We start from the raw sequence: 27682 nt of genomic DNA, 5'->3' as shown, positions 1-27682 counted from the left end.
TTGATCTGTAAAACTGATAAGAAAACAAGAAATTATATTTTTTTTTCTTTGCCACGCGACAAAAGCCGAGAAAACTGATTATGCTAAAATGAGGACAAAACGAAACTGAATACAACAGGATTTCCACTCTTTTACTATAATGGATAACATTTGATAAAACACTGGAAAATAACAGCAAAAGACACATGTAAAAACCAATTTAAAAAGAAGAAATCCGATAATTTCTTCACTGTGTGACGAAATAATTCAGTGTAGTGAAAGAAAGATGAAAGTTGTACATCAAAAAGACGACAAAAACAAGGCAATTATTTTGGGATAAATCGTATTTCAAATGTGTTAATTAAGTCCCCTTTTAGTTCTTTTCTCAGGAGTTCTGTAGTTGCAGAATGAGACTCAAAAAACATATTTGAATGAAGCAAATACACTAAACAAACAAACCACAGGGGTCGCTGTAAATTAAATATGCAGAAATCCAGCATGCAAAAATACTGTTCACTTTTAAAACCTAAAATTCGCAAATAAAGGTAACCAAATGAAAGAAACGTGACAGGAAGTTCAATAACAAATTTTCATTCAAGATGAGGCCAAAAAAACTTATCTAAAAGCATAAAAATGTTCCAAATTTCACAGACGTGCTTCACTGCATGACCGCATGTTCAAATTAATTCTTCATGCTGAAGTGAAAGCTTGAAATTTTGCTGGCGAGTTTTCCAGTTATTTTATCGGCTGTGGCTTTACCAATTGTCCTAAAAGTTGAGTTCAACTTTGAAGTAATACAGTAACTACATTACCATTTTTGTTTTCTTAAGTCCAGGAAGCTGCTTTAGATCCGCGATCTGTATTGAAAACTCACTTGAAAGTGCACCGATCGTCATGTTTTCACGGCGGTTGAAGGAAGGAAAAATTTTTTACCAGAAAGGTTGGAGGACTGAACACCTTGATCTTCCATTCTGAGGCAACCTAAACATTGATTTATGTTTTTTCCTTTCTATTTTAAGTGCCAAAGAAGTAATTTCTCCGTTTTAGGTATGAAAACAAGACCCTGGAAGTTTGTAGCCTTGGCTCACAATATGCCATGATTACCTGCACTTTTCGAGTGCATCATTTTAAGACGAAAAACTGTCTTTCTAGGACCCCTAAAGTCCTCTAAAAATATGTGCAGAAAGCCGATTCTCATTGGTTTATCTGTCCTTAACAACAATAGAACAATAGGAGAACCAGAACATCTTCAGGGAGGGTAGGAAAGGCAATTATTGTCTTCATGTGCTTTTTTTACGGCTGGTTACAGCTGGCACAGGAAATTGGGGGGAGGGGGGGGGGGGGTTTCGCACGACCAGTTACGGCTGGCACGGGAGTCAATGGGTTAACACACTCTCCTACAGGATTGTGTATACCAAGAAAATTAAGGGACTTGTGTGATAGTCCATGGTATACCACGTGGAAGTGTTGCATAGCTACAAAGTGGTATATATTTTTCTTGGTTTACACACTCACCTTCATTTGACAAGGGGGATATTCAATGTTATACCACAAGGAAATCTTGCATAAGTATTTTATGCCGTGTCTTAAAAAATCCATTGGCCTGCACAATCGATTAAAAAAATGTGTGCAGTCCACAATGTTAAGGTTGAGTGTAATACTGTTAAGTAGACAATGGCTTTCTTGTATTCTAATTGGCTGCATTTTCTATGTCATGGTATAACATGCCATATGGAATGCAAAGCAGGCTCTAGAGTAAGGGATGGAGGTATTTAAGGTTACAGTATACCTTCGGGTCGTCAATTTTCTTTAAATTTGGATTTTTGGGTCAAAATAGTGGTCGAAGAATAATCTCTAGGTTCTGAAAAAAATTTTTGAAAAAGGCTAAATATTGGCGGAGAAATGGCGGTTTTACGTTTTCACCGGAAGTAAAAGTCTGCCTCTTGATTGACAGCCCTATGGTGTGTATGCAATCAACCGAGGCGATTTTTGCGGGAATTACCCATATGGATGTCACAAATTGACTACTCAGTTGATCAGCATTGTTGTTCTGACTGCCCAGCATTTTTTATATTAGGCGTGTCTCTATTAAGTTATAAGTAAACATAGACCACGTTTAAACCATGGACCAGTTCAAAAAAACGAAAACAGTGAAGAATGAATGAAAATACATCAGTGAGTGAAGAAGCGAAAGTTCGCCACGTGGATGAAGCTATAGTTATCGTATAAGGCGGGCAAATATATGTGGTAAGAGAAAAGAAAGGTTCTGTAAAAATTTCGGAACTTGACAGCAATAACAGGGATGCTGACAGAGACTCTTCTGATGAGTCCAATATCGATGAATCGTCGGACTCAATGAGACCATTTGAAATATTATCCATGCACAGTTGCCCACACACAGTTGCTCTCCACGCTGTCTTTTGTTTGTTTCCTTCGCTCAGCCACTCTAGTGTTCGTATCCTTTTTAGTCTTCCCCATTTTGCCGGACCAGCTTCAAGAAAAACCGAGCTACAGAAAAATTATCTCTCTGCCTTCGGTTCCTTGAGCGCATTGCAAAACACAACAGTTTTTTAGAGATTTGTACGTAAATTTCACCAGGAGGTTAACGGTAGTAAAGTTTCCCTGCACTGATTGGCTTAGTTATCTGAGAACCCAGTTAAAGGCATTTGTGGGCGGAGTTTGTTTGTGAAGCAGAAAATTTTTCTTAGTGCTGTTTTCGCAAATAAATTTTTTTCACTTGAAGCAGACACTTTAAAGAGTTATAACACAAAGGGAATTCAAAGGGAAGTTCAATTGCTCTTAAATTTGGACAGTGGCTAGTTAAACATATAAACTACAAAAGCGTGTCTGGGAATTGTTAATTTCGAAATACTTTTTCTTCGAGAGCGATTTTTGTACGATCACTCCACATTTTTTTAATCCTATTTCGAAAATGTTCTGTAACTTTTTACTGCAATTGAATATGCCAAAACGCAGACACGTTTTTTAAGTGCTTTGGGCCCTGAAACCGAGGAAAAAATTAAATTGGCGAAAAACGAAATTCGCTTTGACTTGTAGCTTTCGAAAGGTGATTCGGGCGCTCGCATTTAGTGGTCGTGAAAAATTCGACAATTCATTTTCTTTCAAAATTCTTGGTATAGTTTGATAGCCAGCTCCATAAGCTTTAATTTGATATAGGGTTTTAGGTATCCAAAGCTTAAACTGCACTCGCCACATCGCTTGCACGCGAGACACCCCTGAAGGTATACTGTAACTTTAAATGGAATAGGGTGATATATACAATTTTGCTAAGTGTGTTGAAGCTTATCTCTGATTTAACATCATTGTTCTGGACATTGTTTCTTACAGAGCAAAATATCATAGATTAAAATATGGTACAGATGTGTCGCCAGAAAAAGTGAGCAAAGAGGAAGATAATGTAAATCAAGAATCTCACAAAGATGGCACCACAAATAACACAAAACCAGGAATGAACTGGCGGCAAGGTCGACAACTTTTACGACAGTAAGTCTTGTGTTTAATTTTCTAGAAGCTTTGCACGTCTATTTTCCCAGCTAGCCTCCAATACAATGCAGTAATCAAGTCTCAAAATCGCATTTAGTTTATTAATGGCAAATTTGGTAGCTCAACTGTCATGCTTGAATAAAATTATAATACATATGTTGCTTGAAATTCTCTGACAGATACCTTCAAGAAGTTGGCTATACAGACACTATTTTAGACGTGCGCTCATCACGTGTCAGATCTATTCTTGGCCTCTCAGTGGCTGATGCCTCAGCACCAGACCACCCTCAACCAAATGGCATCTCAAGTAAGAGCCGAGGAGATGAATTCGCAGTAATCGAAGAGCATGCGCGGTCTCCAAAAAGAACTGACTCGGCCTCAAGCAGGAAGTTGTCTAATGAAGAATCTGATGGTGTTATCTCCATAACTCCTGGGAAACGGTAAGAGATTGTGCAGTTCCAGAAAATATCCATACTCCCCCCATAGAAAGGATTAGAATTTCCTGGGTGTGGGGGCTCTGGAAGACTAAAAAATTTAAAGATATGTATCAAGCTTAATTGGAACTTTCAGAGGGGTGGGGTGGGGTCTTAAAAGAAATTCCTTCCGTGGGGAAGGTAGCGATATTTTCTTGAACTATACATTACAGTATAAGATGGCAAGCCTTAAACTCAGTGACTTCATTTACATCGTCCTTTGCTTCAATATTCTATTCTGTTGTATTCAAGTGATTATAGGTATTCATCAGTATTTAAACCAAAAACATTATTCGAACTTTATGATTCAAACTTGAATGTTGATTTTATGTCTTTTTTAACGAGACTGGTACATGACATTTCATTCCAAATTGTGCTGCAAGCCTGCAAATAATTTTTGTCTATAAGCAGGTCATTTGTCAGGCCAATGACAAGTTTTGACCTGACAAAAAGCCAGTCTGGTTGGACAATTTTTTTTTAGAAATTGAATATAAGAGACATTTGAGACATTTTGGTATTTCAGTGTAGACCCTTTGCCAAAATGTTGGTTGCAAATTCGAATGGCTTAAAAGTGAAAATCAATTGAATGTAAACTTGATACTAGCAACAGAAAGGGGACCTTTACATTAAGTCAGGTATTATTTTACACTTGAAAATCGACAAATTTACATACGTTTGTCTTCACTCACTTACTCACACGTGTAATCCGTATTTTCCCGCATATCAAGTTTCCCAGAAAACCTCGGGAAATATCCCGCTTGGACAGCTTGTCAGTATAAAAACTGACAATAACATTCAGAGACTTGAAAATTGGCCGAAATGAATTCTTCGACTTTTTCTGAAGACAAGTTTCCCCTTAAAAAGTTTTGGAGTCAACTGAGTAAAAACTTTGGGTAAGTAGATGAAATTCGAATTGGAGGTGGTCGTGACTACAAAGCGTGACTAATTTGTACATTCAAAAACATGTCTGTGATACGGAAAATAATTCAAAGTATATTGAACAGGGCTCGAAATAAACTTTTTTGTTCGGGAGCCAGCTGGCGACTAACGGAAAAATTTTGGTCGCCAGATTGTAAATTTTGGTCGCCAACTTATTTTATATAATTATAACTTACACAAGAACACAATTTTATACGTTACTTTGCATGCAAGAAAAGTCACAATTGAAGAGCGAAAACAATTAAAAACAACACAAGTGACACTTAGTTATAAAGCTACTGTTGTTCTCAGGTGATATGTCTCTGGTCCGAAGGTGATGGTTGTCTCCATAGTTATTTTAAACGAAGCGAAGCATAAAACGTTTTAAGTCCGTGGTTTTCATTGTCAGACAAACACGGGTCCTTGCGTATTTTCCCTTTGCTACTTCTTCGAAATGCCGTTCTTTATTTTCGACTTGCCTTCCTTGCCACCTTTCGCTGCTGACAAACAACGCCATGCTTGAATCTTCATTCCCCGCACGTAAAAACTCACGTATATTCCTTCAACTGATTGGTATCTGCTGCCATTTTCGCGGGAAATGAAAAGCACATGGTGTTGAAGTGCGCCTGCGATCCCAGTTTTGGAAGAAGTCGCTGAAACAATATGGTGCGCCGTGAACGCAGTATCGACGTGTCGAAATACATTCAATTATCTTGTAGTATTCAGACATTATTTTACTGGGGACGGAAAGGTGAGTTGTACACTAGCAACCATATCCGATTGATTTCCTAATATAAAGATTTAAAAATAAACTTGTGTTGTGGTTTTCTTTAGTTATTGGACAAAACACGACTCCCCAGCTGACGACCAGTTCTGAAAATTTAGTCGCCAGTGCTCAATTTTTGGTCGCATTGGCGACCAGTGAGTCGCAATTTTGAGCCCTGTTGAACCACAGACGTATAAAAACCTATAAAGAGCTGTAAAACTGATTTTTGATCATACGGACTAGAAAAACATTTGGTTACGTTTTAGAGATTTTAAAGTTTTTGAAAGCGATTGCATTCTGATAAACGAAATGTGAGAATTTGGGCTGTTTATCCAATTTGCATAATATTTCAATCGGGTCAAATTACGACTAAAAGTTAATTCCACAAAACTTGCAGATATTAAACTATGAGGAATGACATAAGAACTCAGATTTTTGTAGTTTTTCAGACGAACATAATTCAGACTGAATGGGGCCTCACGATCTTTCACGACACCACTGCAAAATGTGTAGATTAACATGTGGCTTGAATAATCGACATGACATTTGAGATGACACATTGTGCATGATAGAATTATTTCTCATAAATGGAATAAAAACAAAACTGACAACAAATCTTTTTTGCATAGTATTGTGGCAGTATAATAAAATAACTTGTTTTATGTTCAGTCACAAATTTCTGGTTAAAATATTTTTCATTTAGTAGAAATGCCCGGTCAGGGTGTCCGACCAGACTAAGCTTTTACCTGTCAAAACCCCAAAATTACCGGACAATTGTCCGATGACTGACTGTTATTTGCAGGCTTGGTACTGTACAATCTTGGAGCATAAAAATATTAGATATCAGATAACACATGTGGTGTTTCCTTGTTGTTCCCGCTAATGAGTTTGATTAATTTTTTCATTTTATATTCTATTTTTCAAATGATTTTATGGTTCAACTAGTGTAAATTAAGTTTCAAACTGTAAATTGATTCAAAACTAGAAATCTTTCAGTTGTATTAATGCTGGAAGACAAGCGAAAAGATAGACTGCAATGGTTTCATACAACATTTTGGATGCCCGGCACTCTGGTGACGGAGTAATTCTATTGGTCGGTCTATGAAGTTATGATGCACATCTGTTAGTAACCTCTATAACTGACATTCATCACATGCCAAACTCTGTTGTAATATTTGTCTCCTACAGTGTGACTCCTACAGTTCGTGAAATTTGCCGCCCTATTTTGAAGGTTGATCTTTCGACCTTTCTATTAGTTTTATGCTTCACACTTGTTTTTGAAGGACTGTGGTACAAGGAGAACTTTAAAGTAGAGTACAGCGGTTTGACCGAGTAGTATGAAAGTTTTTGAGAGGTCATAGGCCTGGTTTCAGCTGCAATCTTTCAAACCATTCATCATATCTTACCAGATACAGCTTCGATAGCCTCATGGAAAAAATTAGACACAGGAGTGTCATATTCCAAAAAGGACAGAGGTGTCATTGATGTGACCTGTCAAAGTAGCATCCAAAATGTTGTATGAAACCATTGCAGTCTCTCTTTTCGCTCACCTTCCAAAGCCTGTGCTACTAGCAGTTCGTGGCATCGCTCCTCACACATCACGCTCACAGTCATGCTTGCACATTTACTTGTTTTGCATTCTTCCCCACAGATTTTCTGGGAAAAGAGAGACTGCTCCCAGTTTATTTGGACCCCCAAAATTAAACCTCATTTCAGGGCAAAAAATTTTTATGGCCTGACCACTTTTTACCTCGCCCAGTTATCCCCATAAATAATGAACCATCCATGAATTTGATCACTTTTGTCACTTATGCCAGTGGTCTCATTGTATTGTTCTTTTACGGCAGTGCAACCTTCGCCAGTAAACCTAAGATGAGACCTTGTTTACCATGTGACGTGAACATGACCACTCAAAATTAAAGTTGTATATCCCTGTCCTCAATGTGACCTGCACAATATATGGAATGCTAGAACTGTAAAATGTCCTTTATTTTGATATTTGATTTTCTGCCAACAGGGTGCCAGTTCGACCAGTTGTCAACAACAGGGGGCCTCCTCTTGATGACGATCTGGAAACAGAAGCCGCAGTACTTGCAAACTTTGACTTTCTTCAAAATGATGTAGAAGATGAAGAAGACAATGATGATGAATTAGATGATGGCGGCAGCGCTGACGATGAATCTGAGGACAGAGATGATATAAGACTTGGGAGAAGAATGGGCAAGAGGGCCAAACCAGGTAGGTTAAACTATAGGTCAGTTAATTGATTAATTACAATTGATTAACAACAAATTGCAGGAAAGGTGGATCTGTGATGGCTAGTCAGGGCCCTTTATTGAGATTGAGTTGGGATTTGGAATATTTGGATTTGAGGAGGAACGAAAACCATAGTGCAGGAGGAAAAAACTTTGGAAGAAGCCATGAGCAAATGACAAGCTGCAATTGAACTTGTACCCCTCCCCCCTCTGTCCTTGGTGGTAGAGAAGGGCTGAAAACCTAATTTTACATAAAACACCATTTACAGCTAATCAGACAAATTTTGTCTTAAGTCCACTAATGGTGTTACTTGTCAACATAGATGATAGAGGGGAATGGTTAATACACTGTATGAAACCAGACAAAGGTCTTTGGTCCTTGTTTTTGTTTGCTTTTTTGACCTTGACTGTGCACAATACACAATAGTTGTTTACGTCTGACTGAGGAACCAACCAATAGAAACGTTTCCATTATGTAATTCATGCATAATGTATGAGCGCAAAGCAAAGGATTGTGCACAGTCGTGAACATTCCAATGTAAATCTAGCCATCTTTGTTTGCTCCTTTGATGTTTGGCGGGCTTTATAACCATTCCCCTCTAATAACTATGTTGAAAATGTACATCCTTTGGTTGTATTGAAGCCCTGTGCAACAGATAGATTAGTATAACTAAAGGAGCCTTTCATTGATTTTGCAAAGAATTAAATAAAGATGCCGTAGAAGAAATGCTCACTGCAGATGACGAGACAGCTGATGCACTTGCTGAGTTTGATTTTGTAATAAATGACGACTCTGGTTCAGAAACTGATGTCACAGTGATTGAGGTCCAGGGAAATGTTGAAGTGTTAGAAAATGTGGACATTGCCATGCCAGAGGAAGCAGATTATTCTGTGACACAAGGTATGATTGTTACAAATGATGTGTGAATTATTTTAGGGAGGCAAACTACGGTGTTGTTTTAACAAAATGGCACAAGTTAGTGTACAGCATGAAAAATTGGTTGTCTTTTATTATTCCTCTGTGCCTCTTGAGGAGAGTTTTTCTCTTTTTTTTTTTTCATTAAAAAAGTCAAAGTCTTAGTTAAACTCATTGCCAATTGATCAGCTTGGGAAATGTGCCTAAGGAATGGTGGAGCCAGGTGAGATATGAGCCTTCAAGCAGAGCAAGCAGGTATCCATGGCAACCCTGGGAGCAGCAACCACCAGGTGCCATCACACTGACACAGTTGAAATACTTACCACCCATATACTAAACCATTACCAATAAAAGGGAGGGAGGTGAGAGAGCAAAAACATGCTACAAGCATGAATGGCACTCAGAGCAAACTGCACATTCTTACAAAGCCAGCAAGTAAACAACATACATGTACCCCATATGAGACCCCACAGAGCATGGCTGCCCTGAAAGGTAGCTGATCAGCATTGGCTCAAGTCAAACTTTTCCTAAACTACATTTAGCTACATTAAAAATAAAAAAAAAATGATATGAGATGTTGAGTCCAAGATTCCTTAGATGTATTTATTTATTTACTTTTTGTTTTAGACACCAGAGATGGATCCAGCAACCAGGTTAGTGAGTTCAAGATGTAATGTTTGTTGTTGTGGTAAACAATTTTGCTTTGACTAACCTAAGATACAGTGAGCCTTAGAAAACCAGCAACTTAAACATGTAACCACTGGTAAACCTATTAATATGCATTGTATCTGCTATGATTGCTTTTTGATTGTCTTTTAGGATGAGTGGGGAGTTGATTCAAACTTGCTGGCAAAGTTAAAAGAGCAGTACAAGAAAGAGAGAAAAACCAAGAAGAGCCAGAAAAGTGAGAAGTGTATTTATTTACACGTAGATAAAGAGGGTGCCCTTACTAAATAAACGTTTTCCTTTGCCTGATCGATTTTCAATTCAACAGAAAAATTAGTTAGGAAACAGAAAACATTTACCATATTTTGATTGAGTTATAGAAACCTGAGTGGACATTTGGGAGAATGAATGTTTCTGTAACTCGATAGAAACATGGAAAACATGGTTTCTATTTTCTTTTAACTTTACTCTGATCATCAAAATGTAAATTCTCTTTACTTGCACCATCATTACATCAACAGCTCATGCTAGTTCTGGGTTTCTATGGAGTTATATAGAAACATGATTTTAAAGTAGTTGCCACACATATTTCCTTTGGGCTATTTGCTAAAGGCTGATGATCAATGTTCAGCTTAAAATGCCACTGTGATGAAATTCTTGATATCCATTTGTTTACATTTTTGTACACAATAGGTCCTTTCTAGATATCTTGCCAGATTTCAATCTGTTACCAACATTAGAATTCGCAGTTTTTGGGTCTTTATTTCCGAACATTTACAGCTGCCATTAATTTTCCTTGTTCCAAGTCTTGGTTGAGAATTTGAGAAAATGATGTCATTTTCTCAAAAATACCATACAGTCGTAATTCTAGTAACAATCAATGTAGAAAATTGCACGAATATATGAGCCAAAGTTTTTGTTAATAATATTCTCTGTGCAAATTGCTGTAGTAATTGTTATTAGAAGACTTTCAAGCAGGGCAAAAACTGAGCGCACAGGATGATCTATTTACTTAAACAAGAACAGTGGCAAACAATTGTGATTTCCAGCTGTGATATAGTTCCTTAACATCAGTTATTTTCTTTTACCACAGGACCACCAAGATCGGCACTACAAGCCATGCTTGCGAATCTTGAAGGGGAAGATGAAATGCCTCCACCCGCACCTGCCCCCAACATCATAAACGTTCCTCCGCCTGTGAGACTGAGTGGATCCCGTGCCACCTCCGAGATCCCACCCATCGCTAGTGTGTCTGTACCTGGGAGTTCAGCTACTGGGGGCAAAGGAGCTGCAGCCCCACCCATTGCCACAGCAGATGAGCCCTTTGAGAGTGCTCTTGGTCTGGGTGAACTGGCAAGTCTTACAGTTACCAACGAAGCAGAAGCTCTCTCTTATGAAGTGAGTGTTACAGATAAAAGCCTCAAGAAATTCAGGCTTTTAAAGATTGAAGCCCAGGTCTTCCAACATTCTTATCTCCAGAGAACACAATCCCAACCTTTTGGCCAGCACCCAGTTCCATTTTTTTTCTGCAGCTTATTTTTAATACAGTAGTTAGCCAATCACATTTATGCAGAAGTGCACGTCCAATCGCAGACCGCTTTCAAATTGGAAGAAGTCAGAGATCGTTATTTTCGATTCCAGCCTCAGGGTACACAAGTGAAGCAGTAAAGGAAGAAATGGACTGCAATCCTTTAGTTCCTACATAACCTCATTTTTTTTCTTTTTTTTTTTCTTTTTTCACCTGCATATTAAATGTGCCATTCATTTTGTACATGCATTATTAGATGCATTATTCTAACAGCACATGAATAATAATTATCAACCAGTCGTCATTTGCCTCGTAGCTCGGTGGCAGAGCATCACAAAGGTCATCATTTCAAATCCCCTCTAAGCCTGTAGTGTTTTCAAGCTTTCCTTTCATCCCAAAGCTATGTAATATGAGGGCAATGTGTTTCTAACTTGATGTTGTTTTCATTAGGTAAGCACAAAGGAGGAGTTTAGAAAAACATGGAGCCCAAAGTTCACATTGAGAAGGTATTTGCATAATATACCTTTTCGGTTTAATTTGCTACACTGTACTTCAAATTAATGTTAACTTTATGGTTGTTTTTGTTTTTCCTAGTCATTTTGATAGCATCAGGTCAATATACTTTCACCCAACTGAATCAGCTCTCATAACAGCCTCTGAAGATCACTCACTTAAATTATGGAACCTTCAGAAGACTGTACCACAGAAAAAGTAGGTACACATTCACACATTTGAGTACCACACCATGTGAGAATCCTACATTTCAAACTTCAGAGGAAGTGGTCGGGGTTGAAGCCCTTTCCCCCCTGGAGTGTAAATGGATACCAGGGAAATGTTTGGGAAACTGACAATTGCCAGAGGTGATTGGGGGGGGGGGGGGTTAACTGCAAAGGATTAGTATCCCCATCAAGGGAGGAGTGGAGTGGCAGTGCCTTGAGTGGTTTCTTGTTATAGACACTAAGGTAACCTCCAGGTGTGTTTATGGCTTTGGCTTGAGCACCGGCTGTTCCTTTTCATTGTCAGCTTAGAAAGGGTTTGCTAGCAGGGTCATCATCATCATCATTCCCTTATGCCCCCCCCCCCTGGGGGGGGGCATAGGGTGTCAACCAGTCCGGACAAGGGTACCCATAATGATGATGCTTTGTGTATTTGTTCTTGCTAATATAGTGTGTTTTCTCTCAGGAGCAGTATATTAGATGTGGAACCAATTTACACTTTCAGAGGACACAGGTGTGTTATGCCATTTTATCTCTCTCGAGAATGCCACGTTTTTCATCAAAATTGAAAATGGGCCAGTGAAATGTTGATTGAACTCGCCTGTTTGTATTGCGTGGGGAAGTATGGGTCTTTTCCTTCTTTTGCAAGTTTATGGACCTTGCCTTAAGCAGGCATATGGACTTAACTGTACAGCCTTCATCAACATTATCACACCATGCCAATTACATGGATTTCATTTGATTCATTTCCTGGAATATTTAGACGGGGAACTTTTTGAAACGTCTAACAAAATCTAAGAAGTAAAGATGTTTCTTTATGTCGTAATTATCCCTTTTGCCCACCTTTGATTAGAATGGAAGGCAGCTGGCAAGTTTTAGCCACGCCAAAAATCTAACGTGTTGAATTATTTAAGAATCGATCTCGTCATTAATATACCTCCTTTGGTGTGCACACACAAAAATAAGCCCTAACTTAGTTAGTTTTGCAATTTATCAGGTGCTTTAATTGTTGCTGCGAGTGCTCACACTTCGATTCTACCACTACTACAAATAGTTAACCTTAATTCAGTGTCATTTCTCATGGTTAAGCCAAATTGTTCGTGTGGTCTTTGACATTTTACTGTCACTCTCTTTTCACCATGTTGTTGTTGGTCCACACTGATTTAAAATGTAGATTAAATTCCGATAATACATGTGCCATCTTTTTTTCTTTCCAGTGCTCCTGTCCTCTCGGTTGTGATCAACTCTACCAGTGAAATGTGTTTCAGTGGCAGTGCTGACTCGACCATTATCTGTTGGAGTATTCCTTCTCTTGATATAGACCCTTACGGTCCTTACAGTGAGTTTTGAGTCATTTACAATAAGTTGTTAGGAATTACATGTGGCCTCTTTTGGGTTGTCACGCAATGCTTCTTTCCAGTAGGAAGGAGCGTTGTGTGACGGCTGCAAAAGAGTATTCCTTCTCTTGATATAGACCCTTACGGTCCTTACAGTTAGTTTTTAGTCAGTTACAATAAGCTGTTAGAAATTACATGTCGTCTCCTTAGGGTTGTCGCGCAACGCTTCTTCCCAGTAGGGAAGAAAGTTGCGTGACACCCAATGTTAAAATCGATTGCATGTTGAATTCGAACAATAACGCGTTGATAACAGTGAAGGAAACCTTAATAAATAGAGTTTCTCAAAAAATAACAGTTTGGTAAGATTCGTGGCCAAGGTTGGGGACAGGGACGCCTAAAATGTGCACGTGCGTTATAAATCTTTGAGCATTTTTTTGCCGTCCTCTGCAAAACAGCAACGTGAAATGAAGGTTCTGCGTAGTCTGAGGAACGCGAACGGCGACGGCTAATTTTTCGTATTTCCATTTGGTATTGAACGCTGTCATTGCATATTTAGCCCTGACACGTTTTTAGAGCCATTGACATACTGAACAGATCTAGGCAGTTGCGAATTTCGCTGGTAAAATATAAATTCAGTTTTGACTATGTGTCGTCCTAGGCGTCGCCGTCGTCTGCGTTGCTTAAGCTCACTACTATGTCGATTGTTGGGTCAAACAGACGCGATTCTTTAGGCGTTTGATTCTCCTTCCCCTCCCGCGGGATACGATGGAGATTCGACCCGGAAAAACTCCCATTCTAGTGACGTAGCTCTACAGAGATCTGTCTCTGATTGGTTGGTGCTCGTTGTTTGAATTTTCCCGCGCATTCAACAACCAATCAGGGACACGACTCGGGTCTCTGTAGAGTTACGTCATCAGAATGGAATTTTTCGGGTCCAGTCCCACTTGTGTCTCGAGTGGAGAATAAATCCTGTTCAAGATAAAGAGCCGTTCGTGATATACTCAGTAATCTAGACGTCCTTTTGACTTTTGACTAATTTTTTTTTTTTTTCAGATTCGGAAAACCTCAGTGGCGTCCTTGTAGCGCATACAGACGCAGTGTGGGATCTGGCAGTTCAGACTGGTTCACTACAGTTGCTTTCCGCTTCTGCAGACGGCACGTGTCGGCTTTGGAGTCCCACATTAAAATCACCCCTACTAAATAGCTACACTCCACAACAAGGCAAGTACAGAATTTGCTTGCAAACTCAATCTTAGCAGGGTTGTAGAAAGCCCATTTTTTTCACAGGTTTATTGACATTTAATTACACTACTGAAAAAAGTTAAGTTACTAAATACAGTGGAACTGAGTACAACAGATCAATTCATCCGGACAGGTTGTTAAATCTAACCCAGGATTAAAAGTTAACGGAAGTGTTGATTTTTCTTGTTTAAAAATGTTTTTCGCTGCTTACATTTTGTGTAGTTTGAAATAATTCAAACTCAAAACTGAAGGACAAATATCAACAAAAGCCTCACCGAAAAGTTACAAAACTGAAAATCAAAATTCTAGCTAGTTCTGGGTTAGCTTAAATGGGCTTTGAACAACCTGGCCGCGAAGTTTAAAAAAAACTAACAGAAATCTGAAAGAAGAAGAAAACAGTAAGAGCGAAAAGAAGAATAACTTTGGTTTCATATCGGTATTTGAGATAGAAATTTAGCGATAGTAAAACCAAAACTCCATGTCGCCATTATCAAGTTCGAAGTGATAATGGTGACATGGAGTCACCGAAACGTCGTTCGGTTTCAACTATAGCTGATTTTTATTCTCAAATGTTTTGCAAAAGCATATCGGTATTTGCCCGTGACTGAAATGCTGCACAGTTTTTTAAAGATGGTGCGATTATAAAGGTTGCAACTTCTCATTATGGATTTTGTGCTTGTATTTCGACGGTTTCTGCCACTGAAATACCATGTCTGCTTTTTGTTACTCTTTCACTACCATGTCAAAAATGTTCCAATACATTGGAAAGTGGAAGAAGTTTTACTGTGACTGCTTGTCTCGCGTGGAATTAATTACATCTTTTGTTGCAAAAAAAAAAAAAATAGACACACTCGATGCTTTCAAAAACTATCTTGGGAATAGTAATTTTTAAAAGATCAGCAGCTTTTGAATCATTTTATCCTGCAACATTATACGAATGTTGAAATCTTGGGTTTTCTAAGTTTTAGTAATTTTTAGTTTTTTTGGTAATACGGTCAAACCTCTCTGCAACGGCCACCTAGGGGACAGATGAAATTGGTCATTGTGGAGAGGTGGCCGTTGTGGGGAGGTTGGGGTGTAACAGGAGACCTGTTTTTTTTTGGGGGGGGGGGGTATAACATTTTAACATTTAAAAAAATGTTGACTGTAGCATAGAAATACCTAACACAATCAAATTAAAATGGCTGCCGTATCGCCGAAAAGGTCCTTTCTACTTATGAACCTTGGGTATATAAGACTTCATAACGCGGAGGGCAACTACTCAGACTAGAATTGGTTACTTCGTCTTGTATCAGTGAAATCTTCCTAACTGTTGTCACCTTCCTCTACAGAAGGTTATGGTGTTCCCACATCGATCGATTTTGTCCGCACGGAAACGTCACAGATGGTCGCTTCTTATTCCTCTGCTCAGTGTGTTATTTATGACCTAGAGACAGCAGCGCCAGTAGTCGCACTGGACAGCGCCAAAACGTACAGTAAGTATGCGTGTGATTCGCTCTCCTCGTAGTATCCATAGATTGGTATGTGAGTGATGGCTTTCAAATTTCTCGTGTGAAACAGTCGCGGCGGCTCGTCCATACGACGCTGGAGAAATGTGAAACGGTGTTTTCACTCTGAAAACGCATCAAATGTTCTCCGTCCACACTACGCTGGACAAATTTCAAAACGGAACACTCTCCGGTCATTTTGGATTTGTGTTTGAGGAAAACTCGATCAGGCAAATCACATGATTATTGTGACGCCATCGTTTGCGAAAAGTTCAGTTTTCAAAATGGTTTTGTCCACGCGAAAACGAAAACCCGGCGTTTTCAAATTCCTCCGGTTTGAAGAGCGTTTTCAAAAAGCTCTGTTTTCGTGACGGATTAGTGTGGACGGTAGGCCTAACCGTCGAAATCTCTCCGACGTAGCGTGGACGGGGCGTGAATTTTTTTCATAGGAAACGGTATTGTTTGGCTTCATGGTAGCGAAAGCATCCAATCTGGGCAAAGTTCCTAATAGGCAAAGTAAACATGTTCTAGCGAGACAAACAAACTGCAAAACAACGTCGCTGGCAGAAACCGTGTGTTCAGCTGAACACACGAAATAGACATACTGGAATAGACCATACTTGTTATCTCGGTATTGGACTGGAATGAGCTTGCAATGGAGGCTCAGGTAGGAGAGTATCATTAAAAAGAGATTAATGTCATTTACATTTGAAAAACTCCCCGCGTTAGCTTTAGTTGCATGCTAGTTCCAGTCTAATACCGAGAATACAAAAATGGCCTAATACTGTTCTCTGACTATATATCGCGCCTCAACCCCCTCCTCTCCAAAACGTTGTTTCTCTTTAGTTATCTAGTCCAAGCAGGGGCATGGCTAGGATTTTTCAAAAGGGAGGTCGGGGGGCGGGGGGGGGGGGGGTTGTCACACTGTGTCAAAGTGAGGGTACTCACCAGATTGCCATGTTATTTTCGCCACCTGTTGTAGGCTGTTTGCTTAAGAAAGGCTTACAAAAAGGAGTGGGGGACGGGCACCCCAGGACCCCCCCTTAGCTACGCTCCTGCCAAGAGGTCATTTCGCCGGTTTTTACAAGAATACATCTCTTTGTCTTTGCAGATAATTCACCGTCGACTCAAATTAACAAAGTAGTTAGCCACCCCACCCTCCCCCTCACAGTCACAGCGCACGAAGACAGACATATACGCTTCTTTGACAACAACACAGGTGAGATCTGTAAAAAATACCGTTATTTGTTGTCTGTGATTGGTGGAATTCCACTAGTGTACTAATGAAAATAAGGGTTGTCACACGTCAGATAAAAGTCAGGGAATTTTATTTTGAGTCAGGAAAAATTGACATTTTGAGGAAAAGTCTGGGAAAATTGAAATAATCTAACACGGCTGATTTAATACCATTTAAGGTGGAAGAAACATTTGGGATCACGGTGATCTCAACGATAGTTTTTCCTTAATCGATAGTGGAGAAACAAACTTTGTTGAAAACTTATCCGTGTCAATGAACGGGTAGAAAGGACGGCTGTATGTTCACGCGAGAAGCCGCTACTAGATCTGATATCTTGTATTTTCTGGTATTTTTTGCTATTTTTATCAGGGAAAAGTCAGTGAATTTTGAAAAGTGATTTCTGTGGCAACCATGGAAAATGCTGCACTCTGACTGGCTGAGTTATCACACACTATCAAGCCGTTAAGTTTGCGGTGACTTGATGCGGTCAGCAAAATGGCAACGTTTTTTCGTTTTTCCGAAGTTTTGAAGAGATATTTAGAAACATGGATAAATGTTTTTCTGAGAAGACTAAAAGAAGGACGGTTACGGTTTTTTGAATTTAAAAAACTCGAAATTGAAAAAAAAACCAAAAAAAAAACTGATAAGCGTGTGCACACAACTGCAAATTTCAAATGAAAACTCAGTCTGCGCGGTTTTTCTGAAGCGCGATGTTTATTACTAATACGATAAATTATTGGAAACCGCGATTTGAAAAAATTGTTAGTCAGAATTCTATTAAAACAATTGATTATTAGTTCTCGATTTCTATGCGGTGATAGGTAATTCGGCCTTCGGCCTCATCTGCTATCACCTCATAGAAATCTCGAGCTCATAATCTAATTGTGAATTTAAAAAAACCGCAGATACTACGCGCGCTCTGGTTGGTCAATAGAGGTGCCAAACCTATGTTCTATCGTACCGGCAAACATGGCGGCTCTGCGCGGGCTGGGGAAAAATTGCTCAACTGTATTCTCTTGTCGTTTGGTCCAACTGATGCTTAAAACAGAACCTCAAAAAGAAAAAACAAAAGCAATCGAAAACGTAAGAAATTTCTGCCGTCACTGGCCGGCATAACATCAGTAACACGGACATCTTTTCATTCAACATTTACATAGAAACCCCGTCCGCCTTGCGAGTTTTGTTATTGGTCTCCTCAGCTGCACGCACACACTGAATTGTGGGCTTGGTCGTGTTGAGAGCCAATCAGATTCGAGTGTTTTGTTGTAGTGTTTGCCCACTCGGTTTTCGTGTAAGCGATAGAAATCGTTCTCTTTTCTAAATGGAATCTAAGCGGAAAGATTCAACAATGTGCAGTAATCCTTTGTTTTGTCTTCAATATTTTGTTGATCACCCACGTGTTATTGTGTCGACACGAGTAGAGACTGCCAAACACATATCAAAATACGTCATTTCGCTTCAGCTTTCCAGTACCAAAATTCCCAGTGTAAAAACGTTCTTAAAAAGAAATGCGAATACCGGTATTCTTCATTGGTTGACTTAAAACCCGCCCGTTTGCCAAGAAATTTTTGCTGCTTTGTTGTGGTAATTGATGGTCCAAATTGTGAGCACCGCAAAAAGCGCCGCTGGAAAATTGTCACGATTTGCACAACGGTGGTTTCTTGCTTTGTAAATTAACAAAATGAACTTCAAAGATATCTATATTTTATTTGCCAATGTTTTCGCAACGTTTATTTGAACTCACTCTGTTACCCTTTTTCCAATACTGCATACTGTATACGCTAAATTTTCCGGAACATCTAATAAATTGTCTTTAATTGCTCATTTACACCCAGTTGAAACTTCACTTGTTGTTCGTCATTCTTGAAAGCGAAAATAACGCAATACAATCGTGTTTGCTTCTTCTAATGTATTAAGATTGCCCAAACTGTCCCAAGTGTAAATTCGCTGGTGAAATGTTTCTGTTTTCGTGGTGGCAGTTGATGTTTTTGCTTTTAAGCGAAACAATACCACGAAGCAAATTCTCAGTACTTATCTTTCTTTTTGGTGATCTTAAAAACGGAAAGACGTCAACAAAAGAGAACTGCTTTCCTGACAGCTGAAAAAGCTGTTTGTTCTACAAAATATAAAAATACAAAATGGTTATAATTTTATTTCTTAAGCAAAAGAACTTTCGAAAACGAAACATCAGAGAGAACTTGAATTCGTCGCTGGAGCTTTCTTGTTTTGTACACTTGGACACATTGACGGAGTTTTTCCTGTCCCAACTTTTAGGAAGGACTTTTTCGTAGAGTTAAATCGGCTTAATCATCTCAGAATTCAAGGAGTGTAACTCTTCTCTCCTGTTCGCTCTCGAATCAAACTCGTCAACAACATCGTTTTTGCAGGTGAACGATGACAAACCACAGCGTTTTTATTTCGCAAGACGGCGAGGAGAAATTCACCCCTGCGGCCATCGTTCAGTTTGTATTGCTGGCGATAATTTTTGTTATTGCGGTCACTGGAAATGGTTTAGTTTGCTTCGTGGTGTACCATTTTAAACAGCTGCGCACTATACCAAACATTCTCATCGTCAACCTCTCGCTGATCGACTTGATCAATTCTCTTGTTAACATGCCTCTTTTCGCCGGTTTTTACGTTTTTAAGTGGGACGTTTTTAAGGGCAAGTGGATCAGCTATTTGTTGACTTCGCTGCATAACTACATTCTGTATTTAAACGTTTTAACCCTGATCGTACTTATGGCGGATCGATATGGTGCTATTAAGTTCAAGCAGCGTTACCACGCATGGAAAACCACGAGTAAAGTTCGTCGTGCGATTGCCGCCATCTGGATCACAAGCACCGCGCTGATGGCTTACTTAGGTTTTCGCCGCCATCGAATTCTGTCTCAGTACGAGGGCCTGTCGATCTTAGAATACCGTCAGATTCTATACAAAGCCGAGGGCTGGAAGGTTGCGATATGCGTTTTCGGCACCCCCCTGATTATCTTCGTTGTCTTAGGAACGCTTATCTGGCGCTCTGTTCGAGCAAGTAGGCGGAGAATCAAAGCGATTAGCGGAGGGGACAATTGCTCCCCGCAGGGAAGAAAAATGCTTCAACTCCTCCGCGAAAAAGAGCTTCAAACCACACGCAACATTACCATCATTGTGGTGGCGTATTTCGTTTGTTTTGCCCCTGCCATAGCTCACGGTGTGTGTGTGCGAAGGGACATTGACGTGCCGTGGTTGGAATATTTCGCCTTCTTCTTCACCTATTTCACAAGCGCCTGTAACCCGATTGTGTATTCGCTGCGAACGTGCCGGTTCCGGCAAGTCATTAGGGATCTTTTGAAACCGAAGCGGAAAAGGGATCCGGTTTTGCCAGTTGTGCGTACAACAGCAAAAACGTTTGACACGCCTCTCAAAGGACCTTAGTCAGCCTCCGCCATTTTCGTTGCCATCTAGATTATTGATATTGCATGGTGAAAGGAAATCTTATTGCTTTACTGTAAATTGTGTTCCTGATAGCTTAGTGGTTTCACAGTCTGATTTCCTTCGTTTGGACATGCTCCGAATAAAATATAATAGCCAAACTCTCGCATTTAAACAAAAACAAAGATGTGGCTGACTAGGGCCGTTTAAGTAACTGGAGCGAATTGCAGCCGGATTAGATGAAGTAATGAGTGTTCAGGCCTCGATGAGAACTTGCCTCTCTGTATGTTTAAGTTGCTTGTTCGAAAGTCGTTAGTGACAAACGCTTAGAGGTAATTTCCTTACACTTATCAGAACATAGCAAGATTCTCTTAACACCGAGATAATATGTATTTGAATGAAATATCATTAAAGAGATTATTCTCATGTAAAGATCATTCTTTTGAACTTTGTCTTTTTCGCGCGATATAAATACTAATGGTTGTTATAAAACAAACTTTTATAAAACCAATTAGAAATAGGGACTTTGGTAACTAACCAATTTTAGCTAGTGAATTATAGGTGAATAGTTGTAGCCATATTTTTGTTTTCTATTTCAAATGAATTCCATCCACCGTGGTAGAAGTATCACTGGAAACCAAACATGTGACAACTGTCAACTAACAACTATCTTACCCACATATATATTTTTTATCCTAACCATTTTATTACGTGCAATGGTCACCAGTCAAACAGAGACCGAGAAACAAGTGCAAAGGATGCTGACCAGCGAGGTCTAGTTATTCTGCCTTATGCCGAAGGGTTTTCGGAAACAGTCGCAAAAGTTCTTTAAGGCTTTAACATCAGTCTCGCACAAACCCATTCGCACCATCTCTAACATTTTTAAGAAACCAATAGACCAAATCAGCGAAGAGTCTTCCAAAGGAATTGCGTATAAGATCAAATGTAAAGATTGCCCAAGTGTTTACATTGGCCAGATCTCACGTGCACTATTGAAAAAAAGCACAAGCGATCGTAACAATGGATAAAAATTCCTTATTGGCTAAGTACCGCCTGCTTTACCAACAGGAAATCTCTCATGAGATCTCGAATGTGTTGAAGTAATCGACCGATCGTCAAATTGGAAACAAAGACTCTTCCTCTAAGCGTGGCTTTCTATCCAAGATAAAAACTCAAATAATGAACACATTTCATTCCCAAAACTTTTTTACCAGAGGAAAAATTCCAAAGTATTACGCAATTATTACGCTATTGGTTTACTCTAGTTTTGAATTACAGCCCCCTTTTCTATAGAACCTTCATTAACACGTTATTTGGATATTTTTTTCTTTTTTTATTGATATAACATCAGGGACGCCGTAACTTACTTAACTTTCTTAGCTGATGAAGGTTGCAGCAGCAACCGCAACGTCCTTTTATATTTTTTTTAAGCCAGTAACAACATATTTTTATCAGGTACTTTTTTTTTTAATTTTACATATTTTTTTGTCATAGTTAAGATAATAGGTCTTTGCTGTTTTTGTTGTTGTTGATGATGTCTAGCATCTTTCGTTTTTTAATTAATATTTATTTTTACACGGAAAATGAGCTGTTTTTGATAGCAAGAACTGTAAAAAGTTCATACTTTCGTTGTCGACGTGTGCTTTAACTTCGCCATCTCGACTCGACACGCCTAACTTTTTCCTGGAATTAGTTCCGTACCAGTACACATTTTTTTTCTTTATAAGAAAATATTTCATGAGAATATTGAGCCTGAATTTTGTGAAATTTTAAGAATATTTTAAGAATTAACCCGAGGCTAAGATTTTGAAAATAATACAACTTCGTGTGTTGAAAATGTGGAGATACAACTCAATTTTATCCTTTCAAGTATTTAAACGGTATTAAATTCTTCCTTTCTCGAAAAGGCAAAACTAGTAAGAAAAAACTGCAGGAATTTGTACGCTATAATTTAAGAATATTCACAAGAATCCTAGTAGGCCGTTCATATTAGCGACATAACGACACAATCGTTTATCGTCGTCATAGACATAAGGAAAAGATAACTTTTTTCCTTGCGTTGTCGTGTTCATGCTAATATGTTGCTACTATGCCATTATGTCAGGGTGTTCTCACTGCAAGCATAACGGCTTAACGTCCTTCTTATGTCGTCATGGCGGTATTGTGAACTAGGCCTTACCATTATTAAATGGATTGGTTATTAGCCTAACCCTTATTGTCGCGCCAAGAGCATTGTCACAGTGAATAAGATTTGACGAATTTTCCAGTGAAATGTGCTTTTGTTTGTTACTTTGTGTAGGTAAGCAAATTCACACCATGGTGGCACATCTTGACGCGGTGACGAGTTTAGCCGTGGATCCTAATGGCCTCTACCTCCTCTCAGGAAGTAAGATTCTTTAATTTTGGCAGGCCTTTTGGTCATTTCTGTCCGGCTTAGGCAGCGTCCACCCTGCACTGGAGAAATTTGAAAACGCAGCTTTATTTCTACGGTTAGGCCTACCGTCCACACGAATCCGTTACGAAAACGGAGTTTTTCTCGAAAACGCTCTTCAAACGGAAGAAATTTGAAAACGCCGGCTTTTCGTTTTCGTGTGGACGGGAAACGCTGTGGAAACGGAGGTTTTCCAAAACGATGGCGTCACGATAGTTATGTGATTTCCCTGGCCCAGTTTTCCTCAAACACAAGTCCAAAATGAGCGGAAATGGTTCGTTTTAAACTTCCGCCGGTTTATTATGGACGGAAAACATTTGATGCGTGTTCAGAGTGAAACCTCCGTTTTCAAATTTCCCCGACGCAGTGTGGACGGGCCGTTAGTTCTCCCTTGCACCCACTCGGGGGTTGGGCAGCACCGAGGGGCGACGTGCGCCGCTTTAAAGGTTCTTTACAATTGGCCAAACGAAACAGTAGATAAAGAACACAGTGTCCCTATGCCTAAGTCACTCGGACAGTTTTTTCGTGGCTTTCCTGTAGGTAGGCATTTGTCTGGCGTGATTTGTATCGCTTTTATTTTTGTTTCTCTAAGGTCACGACTGCTCTATTCGCCTTTGGAACCTGGACAGCAAAACCTGTGTCCAAGAAATCACCTCGCATCGAAAGAAATTTGATGAAGCGATATACGACGTAGCTTTTCACCCAAATCGACCATACATTGCTAGTGCGGGCGCGGATGGATTAGCGAAGGTGTTCGTCTGACGTGTGACGTTGTCAAGGCAACTGGAACAGGAACTTGGCTAGCGTAAAATCGACATCATGAGGGTCTAATCCAATAGCAGTGCTGCTTGGTGTAATTCAAATGGTTTCTTTGAACAATGTTAGTACCCAGACCCAGAGGATCCGGTGAAGGTAACGGCAGTCTCAGTTACCAATGCTGTAACGCCATGCAAACGGCTAAAATTTCGATTTCAAATCCCTTGGAGTAAACTGTAGAATTTGAAAAACAGAAAAAAACCAGCCAACCGTCCTCTGGTATAACGAGCTCATTGGAACTGTCTTGGGTTATAAACGCACTTCTAGCGGCTCTCCTGCGACTGCCATTCACTTCGCGACGTAGAGCACCTTGGACAAGTATTCAATAACCCAGGTGTATGATGTGCAACACAGTCTATAACTATGCGTGATGTGGCATATTTCGTATACGCATTGTTTGCTGTCTAAGTACTTCTTTTCTATATGGGGTTACCAGACAACAGTTTGACTCGGTCTTCCGTTTGGAGTTGCTCTTAGTTTTTCGCCATTTTATAAATTGTTCTCAGTCTTCTGTGGATATCACGTCGGAAATTTCACCCAGGGTTTCTTTTTCGGACCAGGAATGTAATGGGCATGGGTACTTCATACTTGCGATGTAGCGGAATGTAACGAAGTATCGACCGTGTATCCATATATGGCCGAATACTCACGACCATTCCAAGAAAGACGATAACAGTTACACTCGCACGATCGCTAACTAGTTTTATTGGATGCTTGTGTGAAAGTATGGGTAAGTTTTTTCGATTCCTGCGCTTCGGAGCGGAAACAACTGACTGTATTTGATATTATTTTGACACAAGAAAGATAAGAGAGTTAGGTCCCCATTTAGGCAAGTTTTCCAGGCAATCATTCTGAAGTGTTTTTTTTTTTTTTTTTTTTTTTTTTTTTTTTGACATCCCTGTTTGTCCGCGAATAATATTACTACGCGCGTTCGTTGGATGTCCGCATTCTCTATTTTTTTATTTCGCATTCTCAGTTGCCCGTCATTCACTTTGTTTGCCCCCCAAATTTTGCGTAAACTATTGTTGTGAAATGCTCTTGGGAGGTCTGCATATTCCCAAAAGCATTTCACAACAATAGTTTATGCAAAATTTGGGGGCAGACAGTGAATTATGCGCAATTGGAAAATAGAGGGTGGAGGATGAAAATGCGGGTAAAGCCTCTTGGGCTGTCTACGTGGCAATCTCGCGTCTCGTGATTGGTTATAACTAAACCCTTCTGGGATTTCCGAAACCGCGAGTGATCTAAGAATAACTTGAGATGAATTACCTTGGGAATAAGGCTTGCATGGGGGATTCACTCTCTTACTCTTCATTCTCTCATGTTTGTCATTGACTGTATAGGAGAATCTTTGTTTACAATATTTGCCTCATTAGCATAAGCGATACAGTTTCTGATGGAGCTACAAAGAGATTAATACTGAATATTGAAAGGGCACAGCACGATGAACTGTCCCAAGGAATTTGAGCGCGATGTATTGAATACGTTTTTGCGACGAGGGTTTAAAAGCTCCAAATTTTACAAAGAATGTATGAGCTCATTAGTGCTTTTGCCACACAGAAATTTTGATGTTTTTCAAAGCCAATTTCTCCTCGATTACACCCAAAGAGCCAAAAATTTCACCACCTACTAAGTTTCACAAGCTCTTGAAGTTTTTCTAGTAAAATCGTGTCTAGCATGATGCCTTCTATGCGCAAAGTCTTATGTTAATGAGGAAAAATGTAAAGAATGACGTCAGCAAAGATTCGCCCATATTGATATGACAACTTAGACACAGAGTGCCCGATTTTGAGTTCAAGTTACTTAGCTCGCCTAAAAATCAACTTAAACGAGCATCGGGATCGAAGACGAATCGTAATCAGAATTGATCAATGTTACTGTGTTAAACCAGTATAAAAACCTCTCTGGGCTTCTGGGACTTACAAAAGTAAAACGGCCATCAGTGGAGACCATTTCTCTCTATTTTATTTTAAATCATTGCTGTCTCACGTAATGGTTTTGAATTCCAACCCTTTGGTCATTCTGTCACCTTGTAACGCGACATTTTGCCGTGTTACCTTCGGTCACGCCAGCTTTTGCGAAGCGAGCTATCATCTGTTCGAAGACCATTCACAAGCAGACCAGTCGAAGTACTCTCTGTTTATAAGTGACCAAACAGTTGTTAAAAGTAATATCATTTTAATCCACATATTAAACATCCTCATTTATGGCAATTCGATGTCATCTGGTCACGAAAGGTAGAAAAAGCAGGCTCAAAATTACCAAGATATATTTTTTCCTTTGCTGGTATTTTGCCCGGGGATTCGATGTTCCCTGCCCTTTGGAGCCAAAGAAAAGCAAAGAAACAGGATTTAATTCTAGCAAACATTTCATACTTTTTTGTTATTTTTGAAAATGGTGGAAAGGTAACCTATTACCTGCGGAAGCCGTCAAAATGTAGGCGATGTCAGTAAAAACTTATACCATTGGCTAATTTTGGAAGTATTTAATTTGATTGGCAGCTTATGTTCATACTTTTCGTTCGAGTACTTTATGTAATGATATCGAGCTGTCGACTTAGCTTTCCTTACAGTAAGGCTGTGTATGTATGCGCTCAAGAATATTTTTGGGCAACAATTGTACAGTAATTTTTGATTTCAATCATTGCTTGTATAGGCTAATCTAAGGTTAACGAGAGAGATGTTCTGATTCCTAGGGACAAGTAAATAAAATTTGAACTTCTTTAAAAATGTTGGTCAAAATCGAAGATTTTGTGCACAATATTTTGAAGTATCCCTTTCCCAAGTGACAAAAATGTGTTGATCAACACTTTTCCCGACATGATTTGCGCTTTTTCGCAGTTGATGGGAGGAGGGGAGGGAGACAGTAGGAGGTTTATTGGCGACGCTTAAACCTTTGAGTCCCAAATTTTCGCCAAAAAATACCGTTTAACCGTTTAGTCAGGTTTTTTGGCTGCCATGATGCTAAATAAGCGTAAGTTTTACCTGTTTTTCATGTCATGCTAAGAAAAAAAAATTTTTTTCACCAAAAGGAGAGATTTTTCGAGGATTACTTACAAAATTGAGCAATAGTTCAATAGTTCATCGATCAAGTTCTATGTTACCAAAAATGAGCAATATTTCAATTCCGTACATGCGCATAAGCCGAAATTTGCACCTAGAAATGGACCTTGATCAATCATAAGCATAGTGGACCATTTTACAACTGTTTTTACACCAAAACTGATAAGGTGTTTCGATTTGCGACGTGGAAATGTCGATATCTAAACCTGGCCATTGTAAGGAAAGGCCTAGCCTAGTTCTACTATCTGCTTATCACGAATATCTGGCGACATTTAAATTGATGACGTCACAAGTGGTACAAAGAGCACGACCATTAATTACGCGTATATGCGTAATTGGGACTCAAAGGGTCAAGACAGGAAGGTCTCTGCCCAAACAGACACTGTTTTCTAAACTTGCTAAGAAAAACGTCGACTTTCACAGTTAGTGGCTCTCGTTATTATAGATCTTCTTGTCTTTGGATTTCTCTCTTAGCCTGCACGTTGAAGTTTGCGAAGCACCTTTACTACAAACAAGTCGAGCATTTATCAATGAACAGGACAGTGAAGATGTAACGTCGGAACTTGTCTTCATGGCAGTGCCAAGCGCGGCAAAAAAGTGCCCCAATTTTGTCAGTTTGTGATAATCGGTATTGACAAATTAATACTTTGCCGACACGGAACAGAAAACTGGGTGCTAGCCACAGGAGGGCTCCTGGTGCTAGTGTAGTACCCGAAGGCTCATGGTTACTACGTTTGTAAAAAGAGAGGGTTGAGAAACTTGTGACAATCTACGGTCAGTCTTGCCACTCGCAGCTTCGGATAAGGTTAATTTTTTTTTTTGCTCCAAAAATGTGTAATCGTTACCTGATTTATCTTTCATTCTGTTGTTTATATAATAACCTTAAAAACCCAAAGCGCCACTGCTTTGGTCGGGGCTACACGGTCCCTATTTTTCCT

At 39.4% G+C, this 27682-nt stretch overlaps 2 protein-coding genes across 2 annotated transcripts in view; both read left to right on the top strand.

Annotated features, from left to right (window-relative positions):
• LOC110065781 (striatin-like) overlaps positions 1 to 26411 on the top strand; it is a 30304-nt gene extending 3893 nt beyond the window's left edge. Inside the window, exons 4-19 of the mRNA XM_020772950.2 lie at positions 3328 to 3483; positions 3663 to 3923; positions 7658 to 7878; positions 8596 to 8796; positions 9439 to 9464; positions 9631 to 9715; positions 10571 to 10875; positions 11456 to 11511; positions 11600 to 11716; positions 12188 to 12235; positions 12939 to 13060; positions 14112 to 14279; positions 15632 to 15775; positions 16899 to 17006; positions 22735 to 22821; positions 23459 to 26411. Coding sequence (XP_020628609.1) covers positions 3328 to 3483; positions 3663 to 3923; positions 7658 to 7878; positions 8596 to 8796; positions 9439 to 9464; positions 9631 to 9715; positions 10571 to 10875; positions 11456 to 11511; positions 11600 to 11716; positions 12188 to 12235; positions 12939 to 13060; positions 14112 to 14279; positions 15632 to 15775; positions 16899 to 17006; positions 22735 to 22821; positions 23459 to 23628 — 2275 coding nt within the window. The 3' untranslated portion in view covers positions 23629 to 26411. The remainder of the gene's footprint in view (positions 1 to 3327; positions 3484 to 3662; positions 3924 to 7657; positions 7879 to 8595; positions 8797 to 9438; positions 9465 to 9630; positions 9716 to 10570; positions 10876 to 11455; positions 11512 to 11599; positions 11717 to 12187; positions 12236 to 12938; positions 13061 to 14111; positions 14280 to 15631; positions 15776 to 16898; positions 17007 to 22734; positions 22822 to 23458) is intronic.
• LOC110065785 (neuromedin-U receptor 1-like) lies at positions 17021 to 21312 on the top strand. The gene has a single exon (XM_020772953.2). The coding sequence runs from the start codon at positions 19419 to 19421 to the stop codon at positions 20436 to 20438; it is 1020 nt and encodes a 339-aa protein (XP_020628612.1). The 5' UTR covers positions 17021 to 19418; the 3' UTR covers positions 20439 to 21312.
• Positions 26412 to 27682: the final 1271 nt, after the last annotated feature.

Source organism: Orbicella faveolata, unplaced genomic scaffold, assembly GCF_042242905.1.
Source record: "Orbicella faveolata isolate gen_17 unplaced genomic scaffold, um_ofav_v1 contig_24, whole genome shotgun sequence".
In the NCBI taxonomy this organism is placed as follows: Eukaryota; Metazoa; Cnidaria; class Anthozoa; order Scleractinia; family Merulinidae; genus Orbicella; species Orbicella faveolata.
Note: the sequence above shows the minus strand (reverse complement) of the source record. Positions and strands in the feature narration are given on the sequence as shown.

Excerpts from the sequence above, each read along its gene's own strand:
- LOC110065785 (XM_020772953.2), top strand. The coding sequence starts at position 19,419 with ATGACAAACCACAGCGTTTTTATTTCGCAAGACGGCGAGGAGAAATTC.